This window comes from Leucopleurus acutus, assembly GCF_964270905.1.
Source record: "Leucopleurus acutus genome assembly, chromosome: 1".
Classification (NCBI taxonomy): Eukaryota; Metazoa; Chordata; class Mammalia; order Artiodactyla; family Delphinidae; genus Leucopleurus; species Leucopleurus acutus.
Window position 1 is genome coordinate 21,504,453 of NC_139142.1, and position 15,861 is coordinate 21,520,313.

The 15,861-nt window shown below is 38.4% G+C and overlaps 1 protein-coding gene across 1 annotated transcript in view; it reads left to right on the forward strand.

Annotated features, from left to right (window-relative positions):
• Window positions 1-715: 715 nt before the first annotated feature.
• GTF2A1 (general transcription factor IIA subunit 1) overlaps window positions 716-15,861 on the forward strand; it is a 45,218-nt gene continuing 30,072 nt past the window's right edge. Inside the window, exons 1-3 of the mRNA XM_082846232.1 lie at window positions 716-1,130; window positions 4,986-5,087; window positions 14,144-14,345. Coding sequence (XP_082702358.1) covers window positions 1,101-1,130; window positions 4,986-5,087; window positions 14,144-14,345 — 334 coding nt within the window. The 5' untranslated portion in view covers window positions 716-1,100. The remainder of the gene's footprint in view (window positions 1,131-4,985; window positions 5,088-14,143; window positions 14,346-15,861) is intronic.

Consider the following 15,861-nt stretch of genomic DNA (forward strand, 5'->3'; position numbering starts at 1 on the left):
CTCATACGGCTTCAGGTTTTATTAATTCTGGAATGTGTTTACGGGGAGCCCAAATCAGCTTTCATCCCTTTTAGGAACTCGTACACAATTCTGCAAGCTAAAGGCCCATCCTAGGGAAGAGGTGCCAACGCCTCGGAAATCGGAATCTGAGGCGAGCCCGTTCTCGGAGATGACTCCGCATTTGAAACTTCCCTCAGTCCGAGCGCGCCAGGACCAGGAAGCTGGGCCACGTGACCGGCCCTCCTCCGCGGCCATTCCTAGCGGGGCAGCAGCCAGCGCCCCTTCAGCATTTCGTATCCCCTCCACCGCGCGACGGCATATAAATGCCCGACGCGAGGCGATCCCAGCTAGCTCTGGACTCCTGTGTCACCAGAACTCACGCGTTTTCCAGCAATGCTTAGCAAGTTCCTCATCCCAAAGCAGGTGCAGGAGACTTCCGCCTGGGTGCCGACCACGTGATCACGCGAGACTTGGGGAGACAGAGGTCCAACTTCACTACTTAAGTCCCCGGGCCCTGCCCTCACAACAGCCTCCATTGCGCGTGACGACGCGCGGCGGCCTCCGCCCCGGCGCGCCTGCGCACGCGGCTCTCGCGGTGTCTCGCGCTCAGACCCGCCCACCTCTGCCCCCGCCCCTTCCGCCCCTCCCTCCCCCTCCGCCCTGTCTCTCGGCGGCAGCGGCGGTGGCGGCGGCTCGCGCAGCTTGTTGGCTCACTATATAAAGGGGAGAAGCGGGCAGACCGGACGGCTGGAGCTGCAGCCGGTGGCGGCAGCGGCGGCGCGGGGAGCGGCGACCGGTGGTGGTTTCCCTCTTTGGTGCGGGGTGGGGAGCGGGCAACGCCCCCCAGGACCCCTGAAGGGTCGTGGCCTTTTTTTTTTTAAGGGCGATTCTCGAGTTTTTAGCTCCGAGGACTGCTCTTCTCCTCTACCTCCTCTCACCGCTCCCCTCTCCTCCGTCAGGATACGATTTTGTTTGAAAAATTTTTTCCCCCAATTTTGCGGTGGCTTGGGTCACCCTCCGGGTGTTCTTTTTTTGTTTGTTTGTTTTTGTTTTTATCTTTTCTCGGGGTTGCCCCCCTCTTGTTTGTGTTGTGTGTGGAAATGGCGAACTCGGCAAATACAAACACCGTGGTAAGGACGTGGTTTGGTGGCCGGCGGGGGCTTCGTTCAGGCGGCAGCAACGGCCGGACCGGGCGGGGGCGGGGACGGCCGCGACTCCCGGCCTCGACTCTCTTCAGCCGCCCGCGCGGCCGCCGCCGCCGCCGCCGCCGCTTCCCGCCTCAGGCGGAGCGGGCCGGTGCGCCGGGCGGCGGGCGCGGGGGGGTGCCGAGGCTTGCGGCCGCGGCGGCGGGGAGGGCGGGGGCGCCTGCTGGGCCTGGGGCCGCCGCGGGGCGGTTGGGCCGGGGCGAGCGCGCGGCCCCGGCCCCAGACCCCGGCCGCCAGGAGGGAGGGCGGGAGGGGCGCCGCCGCTTCTCCCCGAAGCGGGCCTGGCCGCGCCGGCTGGAGGAGGGCTCCCGGAGCAGCCTCAAAACAAAAACCGTGTTTGGGGAGCTGGGCGAATCCCCAAGACCCACCGCGATCCACTTTAACGCAGTGAAAGGTTAATGGCTACTTTGGGGGTTACTTTGGGCGTTTTGGCGGTTGTGCTTAAAGAGCCTTCATTGGGGCCATTTTATGTTTTAAAAAAAAAAAAAAGGACGAAGGTTGAAAAGCACTTATCTCGGTTCCTTCCGAATCGGTAAAATGGCGAAGGGGAAGCAAAACCCCCATCGTATCTTCGACTAGCAAAAGCACCAAAACAAACAAAGCCTACAGTAGTGGTCAAAGTGCCCCGCTTTCGCCTTGAAATTTGCCTACTTCTCACCGTTTGTCCCTTTTTTCTTACTTGCGATCACGTAGGTTTGCAAAAAGCAGTCACATAAATAACCTTTTCAGTCACCAACGCAAAATGTGATCACTAGCCCACCCCACTCTCTTATTTTTATTATGACAATAAAACACTTTTTTGCCCGGTCCCAAATGCAGACAAGCCCACGGCAGCCCGGCTCCGTACCGTTGACGACTCGGGTCGATCCATCATGGCTGCGGCCGCTTACCCTGCTTTTCAGTCCCTGAGCCTTGTGGTCCTCCTCCCTTTGGCTGCCCTGTTTATATAGAGCCATTGCCGCTCTCTAATATAGACTCTGCCAGGATGGGAAGGTGCTTTTCAGGCCTACGTCACCGCCTCTCCATTTAAACACCAGATCCGGCTTTAAATAGTGAGAGCTGCTGAGAGCGGGGCTGGGAGGTGCGTGCTCCCGAGGCGAGAGGCTGGCGCGTGCAGAGCTCAGTTTATTCCTAAATCCTTTGCGTACACTGTAATTTCGTGCCCAACCGGGTCTGCTTTTAGAGCCCCAAGTTTTTGTTTTCATACAGCAGCTGGGATTTGCGGTCTTTAATAGGGGAAAATAGACTTGCCATCCTCTTTTATTTTATTTTTATTTTTTAAAGAGAATTTAAGCTCAGATGTCTAATCGTTCTTGTATTGAGAAGATGCATGCATTATTGTCGGTAATTTTTTTTTGAAAAGTTTTCTACATTAATTGTTAGCTGTGGAGGATTTGATTTTGGTAGTATTTTGTTTATCACGTATTCAGGAAATGTTAGAAATATAGCTCCTAATATTTCATTATGTTTTCCTATAATAAATATTTGAGATACGAAGCTTTTCAAAGAAATAGTAAGTGCCTAAAGCTTCGACGTAGGACCTATGTCTACAGTACATTTATGGATCGGGGAATTGTGAGTAATTTGCTTAGTGGAAACTGGGTATTAAAATAAAATTCTAAGTAGACGGTGTTTTTGCTGCATTGGCTGTTAATGTGATATCCAATAGAGAAATTAATCCAACTTATTTTCCAATATTGTACCAGGTACTAACACTTTTAAAAGAAATCCTTTAATCATTAGATAATGGTACTAATGGCCCTTTAATTTACAAGTTTTTAAGTTTGGAATATCTGGTTTTTGAAAACTAGGACAAACCTAAATTAATGTGTATTTCATAAAAGGCAAAAACTTTGGCTTAAGTACATTTTAGTATTTTAAATAATTCAGAAATTGCTTATTTCAAATAATGCCTGTGTACTCACATACTTTGAAAAACGTCAGTATTTTGCACGCTTTTTAACTCTTGAACAATTTTAAATTGCGTATACTCATGAATAATACACATTTCCCTTTCTTTAACTATAGTGCATATGAATCCATTAAGTGGTCAAGTTGTGGGTTAATTAAAGCACAAAAGCAAAATCCTAAAGCAAGATTGATTCATTAAGTAGGGAGTGCCAGAAGAAAGCACATTGTACCTATAAATGTGTGGATATCCAAGCAGAATATTTTTAGGGATGACCGACTTCAGAAACACCAGAACAACATCTATTTTGCTGAAAAAATAATTTATATCGTCAATTTGAGATTTATACTACCAATTTAAAATTACACTGTATCTTTATAATGCCTTGAGTCATTGGTTTAAAAAAAACACTTTATAAATGTATTTTTGTAATTCAGTAGTTGAATTGCCATAGATAAGGTGATACCCATAGTCAGACAGACTTTCCTTTATATATAGAATCAGAATGCTAACATAAGGAGGCACTGTAGAGATGCAGAAATCACATGAATAATTTTAGTTCATAGAGGCAGATTTGGCAAAATAAAAAGGTGAGTGAGTGGAACGGCAAAGGTGAGAAACTAGATACATGAATTGTTTTTCTGGTTGTAATGAAAAGGAACAAATAGTTTTTAATGGTTGAGGTAAGTTGTATAGAGGAACTCATTATTTATATTTTTGCCTGGACAAGGACACATAAGAGGTTTCCCCTGTGATAACAGTATTGCTGGGAGAGATGCTAATGAAGCATTTATTTATGTTTGAGGTTTGCTTATGAGAGCAAACCCTTGGTTTTATTGGGTAAGCAGTAATTTTTAAGCAAGATATAAAACACAGATAGTGACAAAGTATTAAAATAAAAAGGCTGTTGATCTTAGCTCTGTGTGATAATGGATAAGATTTATAGCAAGGCATCTCTGGTTTTACACTCTGACAAGCAAACTTCCTTTTGTCCATTAAAAATAGGATGTGGGTTGGGCAAAGTCTTCCGTCTCTTACCTTTTGGTTTTTAAAAAGTACTTTATGCTTTTAAAGTGCTTTCACATCTATTCTCATTTTATTTTTCTGGCAACCTTCTAAAAGCAAGCTTCCCCCCAAGTAATGCCAACAATAATAGTTACAATAATAATAGTTTAAAAATAAATATCGAGGCTGCTTATAGTTCTATTCCATAGCATCATCTGGGCAGTAGTAGGAGAGAAATCCTGGAAAAGAGATCATTGTGTCTTGTTCCTCTGAGACTTTGAGACCTGTTATTGTGGTTATATGAACAGCTTGATGGTATAATTTAAAGGTACAGACTGGGTAACAAAAACTAAAATTAGGTGATTTTTAAATTTGAATACTTATTAGGTTGCAAATTATTACCAGGCAAATCACAGGACATAAGTTTCTGTTAAGACAGCGATGACGTTAGGAGATACAACGGGTTAAACCAAGCAAGGAATAATAAAAACCAGACATAGCAACCCATAAAACTATATCGTTGGATATAGTCAAAACACATTAAGTGTTTTGACTATAACAACATGGGAAATTACAACTGGAAACTGTATAGACCTTGTATCTGTGATGATCTTCTGTGTATGAATTGTATTAAACAGTCGTAAAACCTTTATTAAAATATGCAGTCATCAAATAATTCATTTTAACTAAGGCAATTGATGTTTATGGGAATGGCCATACCTTTAAAGTTACATCTTCTAAAATAAGTTTTAGAGAGTTGGAAAAGGGACTGTTGTATTACATTTGTTTTGAATTTGTGAAAATGTTATATATTTTAATATGTGAAAAGCAGTGTTTTTTAGCAGTCTTTTATTTTCCCTTTAAAGCCTAAATTATACAGATCTGTGATTGAAGATGTAATTAACGATGTGAGAGACATCTTTTTGGATGATGGAGTCGATGAACAAGTTCTGATGGAACTAAAAACTGTGAGTTTGCTGCTTTTTTTTTTTTTAACATTCTCTTCAGTCAGAAACTATACTCCATAATTTTGCCATATGATGACCATTTGACTTTGTTGCAGGAAGCAGTATAGTTATGTGAAGGGTGCTGGTTTTGAATCCCAGCTCTACCATCCATTCTTCCTCTGACCTTAGGCAAAGTGCTTATATTTCAGTTTCCTTATATGTGAGATGAGAATTAGTAGTACTTACTTTTTAGGCTTGTTTTGAGGATTAAATGTAATGACTATATAAAGTGTTTAGCAAAGTGCCTGGCAATAGTATTAGCTATTATTAATGGGCAGTTAATATCCATTTATGTTTTAATTACTTGACATTCCTGTAAGGTTTTTTTTTTACTTTTTCTTTTTTTGTGGTCTTAATGCACTGGTATTCTAAAATGTATTTATGTTGTGGAGATTAAGTGCTTGATAAATTTCATGTTCTGGAGTCTGATTCTCTATGTGGGCCAAATATTTGGTTTACAATGTATTCTAGTTTGGGAGCTGCTTTTCTGCCTCTTCTATTTACTTGGATTTAAGCAGAAATATATAGATACTTTTATTTAGCATTTGTGTTTTCTTGATGGTGTAATGACTCATGAAATCATGGAATATTTTTGCCTTACTGCTCAGAACAGTGGTTCTCAAAATATGGTCAGTGGACTTCCCCACAGGCTCTTTCAGGGGTCCATGCGGTTGGACAGATGCCCAAATCTGAATAATCATAGTATGTTTGTCATATTTCCAGTAAAAGTTGTATCCCATGAAAAAAGTGACCAGTTAAACTTGCAACTCAAATGTACAAGTGCTTTTCCTTGAGATAACTGTTCCATATGCAGCAGAAGGGCTTTATGCATGCTTCCCATTTTGATGTACCAAATATTAAAAAGATGTTTACGTAAAGGTTGAGATGAGATCATTGTTGATATTAAGACATGCAATTGTTTGATATTCTATTCATGATATTCTATAATGAAATGTGTTAACATATGGCATATTTGCATACTTCACTGAACTCATATTTTCCATTTAATCGAAGAGTTTGAAAAGTTAATTGGTATATGGTTTCAGATTGTACATTGCAGCTACCTGTTAAGAAACCATCACTTAAAATACTTTTTCCTTTCCCAACTACTTAGCTATGAGAAGGCAGATTTTCTTCATATACATCAATGAAAGAAAACTGAATGTAGAAGCAGATATGAGAATCCAGCTATTTTCCTTTTAAGCCATTTCTCACGAATTTTTTTGGAAGATATGGTTATTTTCATTGAAAGTATTTATGTTAACATGTAATGGATACGTTGTTTTTTCTTTTTCTTTCTTCTTTACTCCTCTGGATCTTATTTTTTAAATGGAAATGCATTTCTTTTATTTATTTATTTTATTTTACTTTTGGCTGTGTTGGTTCTTCGTTTCTGTGCGAGGGCTTTCTCTAGTTGTGGCGAGCGGGGGCCACTCTTCATCGCGGTGCGCGGACCTCTCACTATCACGGCATCTCTTGTTGCGGAGCACAGGCTCCAGATGCGCAGGCTCAGTAGTTGTAGCTCATGGGCCTAGTTGCTCCGCGGCATGTGGGATCTTCCCAGACCAGGGTTCTAACCCGTGTCCCCTGCATTAGCAGGCAGATTCTCAACCACTGCGCCACCAGGGAAGCCCACGTTGTTATTTTTAAATGTCAACATTAAAAAAAAATCTTATTTAAAATTTCATAAAAGTTCATTGAGGTCCTCATTAATTTGTAAAAATGATAAAGGACTCAGACTAAAAAGTTTTAGAACTGCTGGCTTAGAGATTGGGAATTGAGCTCCTTTAGAGCTATGTATAAATAAGTAATCACAGTTAATGAATGCTAAGGAACATTTGTTGTGGTCTTATTTATCCATTCAACAGAGGTGTGGAGGCTGCAATTTAGCAACTTACTATTTTAAATAAAGCAAATCTCACCTGTGTTGTGGTGATAAAATATATCTTAGAATGTTGCAGCATCTGTGGGCAGCTTCTATAGAATTTTCAATATGAATCTGCCCCTGTGAGGAAGGGAAAATATAGGTTTGAATGAGATGAGGAAATATTTATTTACCTTGTGAGAAATGTAATGGTTACTGAAAGTGAAGAGTAGGTATTTAAAAATACAAGTGAAGGAATGCCAACTCTGAGACATGAGTTGGAAGAATAGCAATATAAACTACTCAAACATAAAGTATCTCAGGGATATGAATAAGAAGAGAATAAGCTTATTTTGATTCCTTCATGTTACATGTAATGAATATTTTATAAATATGTTATACCCTTATAATGGTTGTCCTTGTAGATCTGTGATCTTATGTAGAAGGTACAGCATTTTTAGGTGCAAAAAATTAGTCCCAAAGGCTTTAATTTGTGGTACGTCAGACTAGTGGTCAATCCAAGTTGTTATCTCCTCTTGCTTTTCACAGAGTCTGTTGATATTTTCCTACTGGTCCCAGTTAGAATCAAGATGTTCTTTCCAAACAGAATGAGCTATCTTTGAGACCAAATAGCTCCACCTGCATTTTTAGTACATAAGACTTTATACATGTATACACATATATATAGATATATGTACATATAATACAGTATAAAGTATAAAAAAAGTAATATCTGTGTTTTATAGGTTATGCACTGATTTTTTGTTTAATGCTTAGTTTTCTATGACAAAAATTGTGACTTATTCAACTTTGAATCTCCAACCTCTACCACAATGCCTGGCATATGTGGTTGGCATTCAGTAAATACTTAATTAAACAAATTAATAACATGTTGCTCCAGAATCTAACTGAAAAAGGTAGTTTAATGTTTTTGTTGTTTTTTAAACGGGGCATACTCTTTTATTCTGGGTTGTAGCTGAATTTAAATATAAAACTGTTAGACTGAAATGAGTTTGTTATTTTAATTCTCTGCACTAAATTTCTTCAGGATCTCATTAGAATTTCCAGAATGTGCCCTAGTTTTAACAGTGACAGCCAGCATTATGCAGTAGAACTTTCTGTGGTGATGAAAATGTTCTATATCTGTGCTCTCCAGTATGGTAACCACTAGCCACATGTGGCTATTAAACACTTGAAATATGGTTAGTGGAACTGAAGAACTGAATTTTTATTTAATTATAATTAATTTCACTTTAAATCACCACGTGTGGCTAGTGGCCACTGTATTAGACCTTGTAGGTTTGGATATTCTTGCTAATGAAAACTAACAATATTTCATATTTTAAGCTTTATAAAAGACTCTGTCATTAGTTCTATCCCCTTTCTCACCATTTTATAGTGTTTCACAAACTTCTATCAAAAGCTTCCAAACGGCTGTGAAGGATACAGTGGTGTATTAGATTATGAATTAAGATGAGTAATGAGAGTGCCTGTAATTTGAAGTTTAACTAGATAATTCAGAAAGGGACCTTCTACATTAAAATAATTCAACCTGATTCTTGAGGTTATCTGTTAACACTGTGGGTCTCCTTTAATGTATGAACTGTGGGAGATAGAAAAGATGCATAAAGCACAATGTTGGTTTTCTTGCTTTTTTCTCTAATTGAAGTGTAATTGACCTACAACACTGTATTAGTTCTAGGTGCACAACATAGTGATTCAGGATTTCTATACATTAGAAAATGATCACCACTTGATTTTCAATAAAGCTATATTTGAATGTAAATTGTGTTTTAGATTGGTAAATGACTATGGGTGGAAATGACAGTCTAGAAGTCCTCTTCAAAGTAAGTGATAAAATTATCCTGATTTCTAAACTGTCAGACCCACCCCTATCCAAATAGCAAGTACAATGGGAGATAGAAAACATGGCCTCTCAATAAAACAAAGTGAGAAGAATTCCTCATTTGGAGACAAATCTGAAAAAGTTAATCTGCCCCTAGATCTGTTTTCTCATCCTTGGCACTACTGACATTTTGGACCTGTTAATTCTTTGTTGTAGAAGGCTAGTTATCGTAGGATATTAGCAGCATAACTGATCTCTGCCCACTAGATGCCAGTAGCACCCCTTAGTTCTGACAACCAAAAATATCTCCAGACATTGCCAAATGTCCCCAGGGCAGAAGGGGAAAAACTACCCCTGATTGAGAACCACTATTCTAAATATACTCTAGTTGTATATAAATACTTGAACCATAAGTTGAACGATGATCTACTGTTCTACATCATTTGGCCTTGGGGAAAGCTCTGTTCCCCAACATCATTTCTAAAGAGCCCAAAAATTCAGTTGTCTTATGTTTTATCCAGGAGCTAGTTGTTTTTGTGAGAGTAGGAGAATCCTTTAGAATTTCTAGCCCAGCATACTGCCAGGGAGCAGTAGATCTGGTAACGTTTTATAGATCAAAAAATTGAATAAATATGCTTTGACAGATCATTTAGCAAGTGGTAGAGACTTGAAGCTAAGCCTTTTGTCTCCAGATAAGGAAGGTACCGGAGTTGTGACTAGACCTGCTCTGATAGCAGCAGTACAGTTTAGAGATTAGAACTTTGGACCAGAGCTGGGATTATGGTGAGGCAAGTGAGGGCTTAGAGTCCAAAATTTAAACTTTAAATTTAAAATTTAAAGGACATTTACTCTTCACTCTTAGGGTCCAGCCCTGTTGAGTCAGATTGCCTGGATTGTATGATGGTTTTTCCTGCTGTTAGTTGGTGATCTTGGATAAGGTACCTAACTTCTTGTTCCTCAGGTTCTTTTTCTGTAAAAAGGAGATAATAATAATGTCTATTTTAAAGAATTTTTGTGAAAAACGAGTGTACACGGAAAGTACTTAAGTGCACGTTAAGAATTCAGTGTTAGTCTAGTAAACATCATGGGCATAACATGATGCATATCCAAATCATTTTGGGAACAGAAAATGAATTTTCTCCATGTCTAATTCCGGAGACCTGGCAAAGATTGTTGAAATAGGACTGCCAGAAACAATAGCTATGGTGTTGGGGGGAAAAAGTACTATAAAAATGTGGAGAAAAGAGTTCTTCCTATTTTCTAAGCTAGCTAAATAAATAAATACATACATAAATAACAATTCAGTATTCTTGGTAGTCTTTAGGGGTATTAGTATGATTACTGTTGCCAAAACAGTATTACATTATTTTAAACAGATGATATTTTAAAAATAAAATATTTTGATAAATAAAATTATTTTAAAATGAAATTGGAGAGAAACAGAAAACATTCAACTAATTTGAACTTTACATTATTTGATATTATAAGCGTAATGCTAAATATTTGTATGGTATTATTCTTGTATTTTTCACATTACCTAGAGCAGTATTTGGTACTTAGTAAATATGGATTCTCAGTGGCCCACTACTCCAGCATCCCCTTGCTCCCCCAGAAGCAGTTTGAAATGTGTGGTTCCATGTTTGCTTGTTATAATGACTAATGGGCATCTTTGGCATTTAGTAGGCTAGAGGAGTGTTGTATTTCATGTACACTTCCTGTGGTAATACCCTGTAAATAAAGAGTTATTCTGCCTAAAATGTTGGTAGCATTTTTATAGAGAAACTACCTTAGAAAACAAGTTCGTTTTCCATTCTTTTTGAAATTAATATTAAATTTCTGATAAGTTCTTAGTCATTTTGTTAGGTTATGAATAAGACATAGTCTCTACCCTGAAGGAGTTCATACTTTAATATAGAAGGTAGACTTAGTGTGAAAAGTGTACCAATAGAAATATCTCTAAGGTATAGAGGCAGTGAGCGATTTCTTCGCGGCTATGTGACTTTGCATTTGCATTCTTTGGGGAATTGTGTGGCAATACTGTCAGTCATAAGGAGTAGTTTACGAAAGTTTAGACAGGAGGTATGTATGCTATATTCAGGGAACTGCAAGTAGTTTGGAAAATAGAGTGCAAGTTATAGTAGCAGTTGGAGAAGTTAACATAATATTGCATTAAGGAGCTTGGTCTTTAGAGTGAGAAGGATTCTCTGGGGTGCTAGTTAAAAGACAGAGTTTTGGACTTCTGCTTCAAAGAGTCTCAGCTGATAGGGGTACAGTCTGACATTTAAAAAGAAAAATTTGATTACATTTATCAAAAACTCTAAATTAACTTTTAATAATGCATTAATGGGTTGCAGTTTGCAGTTTGAAAAGTATTGGTTTATACTTTAAAGCAGTGGCTTTCACTTTAGTGTACATCACAATAACCTGGATAGGTTATTAAAACAGATTCCTGGCTCTAACTCCAGAGTTGCTGATTCGATGGGGTGGGGCCTTAGAATTGGTATGTCTAACAAGTTCCCAGGTGATACTGATATTATTGGTCCAGGATCACATTTTGAGGACTACTGATTTATAGAGAATAGATTGGAAGCACAAGTTTCCACTAAAATGTAGGCTCTGTAAGGACAAAGATCTTTGTCAGATTTGTTCACTGTCTGTTCTCAATGCCACTAACAGTGTCTAGCTGGGAGATATTCAATAATTATGTGTAGAATGTATGATTTGAAGCAGGGAGCTCAATTAGCTTAGTCATTAACACTTTGCAATAATACTGATGGGAGGAAGGGACTTGAACTGGGGCCATTATAGTAGGGATAGATTGGAATAATGCTTTGGAAAGGAAATTGACAATAATGATAGGGCATTGGGGTGCATTCTGACTCACAGATCATTGACTTGGGAGACTAGGTGAGTAGTGGTACGCAGCACTTAGCACATAATATGTATTTGTTAATATTTACCATTGTCATGGAAGCTTCATTAAAGTGATGGGTCAGGATTGCAGTGGGAAGACCAATTGGAGGTGATAAAAACTGAAGCTTTAAATTTAGAAAATTATGGTTTAAAGACCTGTTTCTTTCTTTCTTTTTTTCTGTTTCTTTATTTTTTTTTAGTATTTATTTTTATTTTTGGCTGTGTTGGGTCTTACTTGCAGCACATGGGATCTTCGTTGCTGTGTGCAGGATGTTTCCTTGCGGTGCTCGAGCTCTTTGTTGCGGCACACGGGCTTCTTTCTAGTCATGGTGTGTGGGTTTTCTCTCTCTAGTTGTGGCACACAGGCTCCAGAGCACATGGGCTCTGTAGTTGTAGTGCATGGGCTCCAGAGCGTGTGGACTCTGTAGTTTGCGCCATGCAGACTCTAGTTGCGGCGTTCGGGCTCAGTAGTTGTGGTGCGTGTGGGCTTAGTTGCCCCGGGGCATGTGGGATCTTAGTTCCCTGTCCAGGGATTGAATCCGCGTCCCCTGTGTCGGAAGGCGGATTCTTTACCACTGGACCATCAGGGAAGTCCCTTAAAGACCTGTTTCTTAAAGCATTAATTAATAGTACTTTTTGCACCTTGATTTTGGCCTACAAGAAGTGAGGTTTTGTTTTGTTTTGAAACAGGGAAAAGAAGTGTAAACAGTTTGGGTGATAACTGTTTGGGAGGCTTACCTATATAGCCTTACTATATAATACATTTAGAGTGTATTTTAGAGTGTAGAGTGTATTTTATTCAGTGTCTGAGCCTATTTTGTATTGTGTGTTATGCTAGGTGCCCACTTTATAGAAATGAACCAGACAAAACTTGGGCTCTCAAAAAGTAGTTTTTTGTTACCCTAGGAAGAACCCTAGCTGTTTTTAGTCTGGGATTTGCACCGACTTAGATTTACTAGCTGGAAGTTCGTTTAGAAGTAATCTAATTCAGCGTGTTCCCTTTCTAGATGAGTAAAATGCCCAGGGAAGACAAATAATTTGTCCACCAAGCCGTTTAGTGGCCAAACCAGGACTAATTGGGTTCCTGACTTCTGTTGTAATGCTTTATTACACAATTAATACCATCACTACAATAATTGTAATACCTAACATTTATTGATGACTGACTTTATGCTAGACTCTGATAAATGTTTTACATGGAAATCTTATTTACTCCTCACGACAACGCATGAAATAGATACTGTTACTGTCTCTGTAAGAATAGTCTTCAGGTGAGCCTAAATACTGAGACTGCTAAGGGAATGGTTGCTCTGGGAAATTGACCTTTAGTTTACTTTTTCGCTAAATTGTTAGAGATGTGCTGGAATTGTTATTAACATGTAGATCTAGAATTTCTAGAACAGTTGGAAGTGTCAGCAGTTTATAAAAATCCCTGTTAGTATGGCAAAGGGAGCTTTTTGAAGGATCTGATAGAAGCCTTACATGAGCTAGGCAATATCCCAAGAGTAGATCCTAGGGGAGAAAACAAAGTATCTGTAGATCCTTGTGTACAGAATGACTGAATTAAATTTTATATGTATGTTTAAGGAATGGTTTGTAACTTTCTTGGGCAGTTTTTTTATAAGGGCTCTATAGATTGAACACTAAACCTTGTAGAGAGGAAATGTGTGGTAGGGAGAAGGATGGAATAGTTGTAAATATTTTCTTTTACTTCCTTGTTTTTGCCCACTTTTGATTTTTTTTTCCTTCATCACAGAAGCTGTCCAAGGGAGAGATGAGAAAATAGAAGTGGTTAAGCAAAAAAGGATTGTCAATCCTTGTCATAATGAAAGAGGGAAGGGAATTTCAAGAAGTGTGGAGGATTGAGAATACCTCTGAAAGCATATTAGGCATTGCTGTTTCTTTTTCCTTATGTAAGGTTGGACAGATAGAAAGGTAGGGTTTTCTAACCTGAGGACTGCCTCTATAATGTTTCTCATAGTTCAAGGAAAGATGAATTTATGTTTTATATGTTATTTAAAAGTTAGGAAAGAAAGATTTCCATAAAATAGCTAACAATGGATTTGATACTAAAAAGGATGATTTTTGATTACTGAAAAATTGATTATATGAAACTGCTTGGCAACCAAGGAATTACTATGGAAAGTTTGTTGAAGATATAAAAAGAAACAAAAGAATTCTTCAGTACTCTTAAGTAGCAAAAATGAGGTTTGATACTTTAAAAATTGGTTTTCATTATGGCATACACTTGGGTAAGAATTAGAGATTTGTAGATTAATCAGTTTTGAAAATGTAAGAATTTTATAAACTGACTAATGAAGTATGTTTTATCCATATGTCCAGCGTTGTTTTCCCTGACTCTTACTTAGAAATCTTTAATATTCTTTGCTTTAGTTATGGGAGAATAAACTAATGCAGTCTAGGGCAGTAGATGGATTTCATTCAGAAGAGCAGCAGCTTTTACTGCAAGTTCAACAGCAGCAGCAACCCCAGCAGCAGCAGCATCACCACCACCATCACCACCAGGCTCAACCACAGCAGACAGTACCTCAGCAAGCGCAGACCCAGCAGGTCCTTATTCCTGCGTCTCAGCAAGGTGAGGCTGTCTGATCCTACTGCAACTTGGAAATGAAAGTTGTCATTTTCAAAGAAGAGAAACACTCTGGGTGTCTCCTTTCTATTGGCTGAGGGGGTTGTATCTGTGTGTGTATAAAATGTGGTTCCTATTTATGTAGTAATGATAAACAAGTAATTCACTAACAGAAAGCTTAAAATGATATTCAGGTAAGTATATTATTACTTTTTTTAGATGGCTACACAATGGTGGATTTCCTAAGTCAGATCTATAAAGGTTTATTTACTAAGGGTTTCATTATTTTATATAGTAGAATCATTACTTTCTTTGAAACTGATTTGTTCCTACAAAGGCATTTGAGTTTAGTTTTTATAAATAAACACTGGAGGGTTTTTGTAACTATACTTTGGCAATCTGAAATTCTAATTCCTTATTAATTTATGTAGTTAAATTGACTGAATTAGATTTCCTTTAAGTGAAGAGTGGATATACGACATCTTAATTTATATCATGTGGTTTAAAGATAAGAAAAAACAAGTATTTATAGACTGCATCCATAGTGCCTTGTACCGTGCAAGTCATTTTATAGGTTTTGTTTCATTGCAGTCTAATAGAGGCTCTGTGAAGTAGCTCTTAAAACATCACAGCTGAGGAAAATCTGGGCCCTGAAAAGGCTTAGAAGCTTGATCCTCTACATGGAGTATTTTCTGTCATGACAAACATTTGTTCAGTTATAAAACTTCCTAGGCCTTCAAGTTTTGTAAATCTTGTTGTCAGAGAGGAGAATAAAGATAAATGAAAACTTCATCTTAAGGTAACTTGAGTTACTTATTTGTCTCATCTGAGAGTGTATGTAAGACTTAAAACTGATATTGATGCACATTAGAAATGTCTGTTTGAGTTATTTTACTGTTTATATCAAATAAGACTTAATATTTGATTTTACTCTGTACCTTGCATCAAGTAATTTTATCCTTTTAATGTTTCTTGATGACCGTTCCTCCTATTGCCTTCAGGCCTGGCACTAGGATTTTAGGTTATCATAAATTAAAATTTGATTTTCTTCACTCAGAGAATATTAGGATAATGGGATTATCTGTTTATTCTCTGAAATTTGCGGAATCAAACACTTAGTTCCTTTTATGCTTACGTGATATTGCCATTATTTATGATTTGTATTTTTTAAAAAGTTGATGGAAATAAGATACTGGAAACTGTCAAATTGGGAGAAAAAGATTTTAAAAGACTATGTAGATTATAACTTTTTGAGCTCCCTTTTAATGGGTCAATAATGCATTCCAGCAGTAGTATCATTATATTAATAACACAGTTATTGCTGAGTTGGCAAGACAGTATTAAATTATGTTTGAAAATTTCCAGTTTAAGAATGCATAGAAATATATATGTTTAGGTGTTAGGTATCTCATTATGTCATGTTCCCAAGGTCCCTTGTGTCCTTAGGTGTTGTTAAATCTTTTTTTTAATTGTGGGTTTTCCAGTATAAGGTGGGTATGTCACAGCTGTTATTTACCGTAAA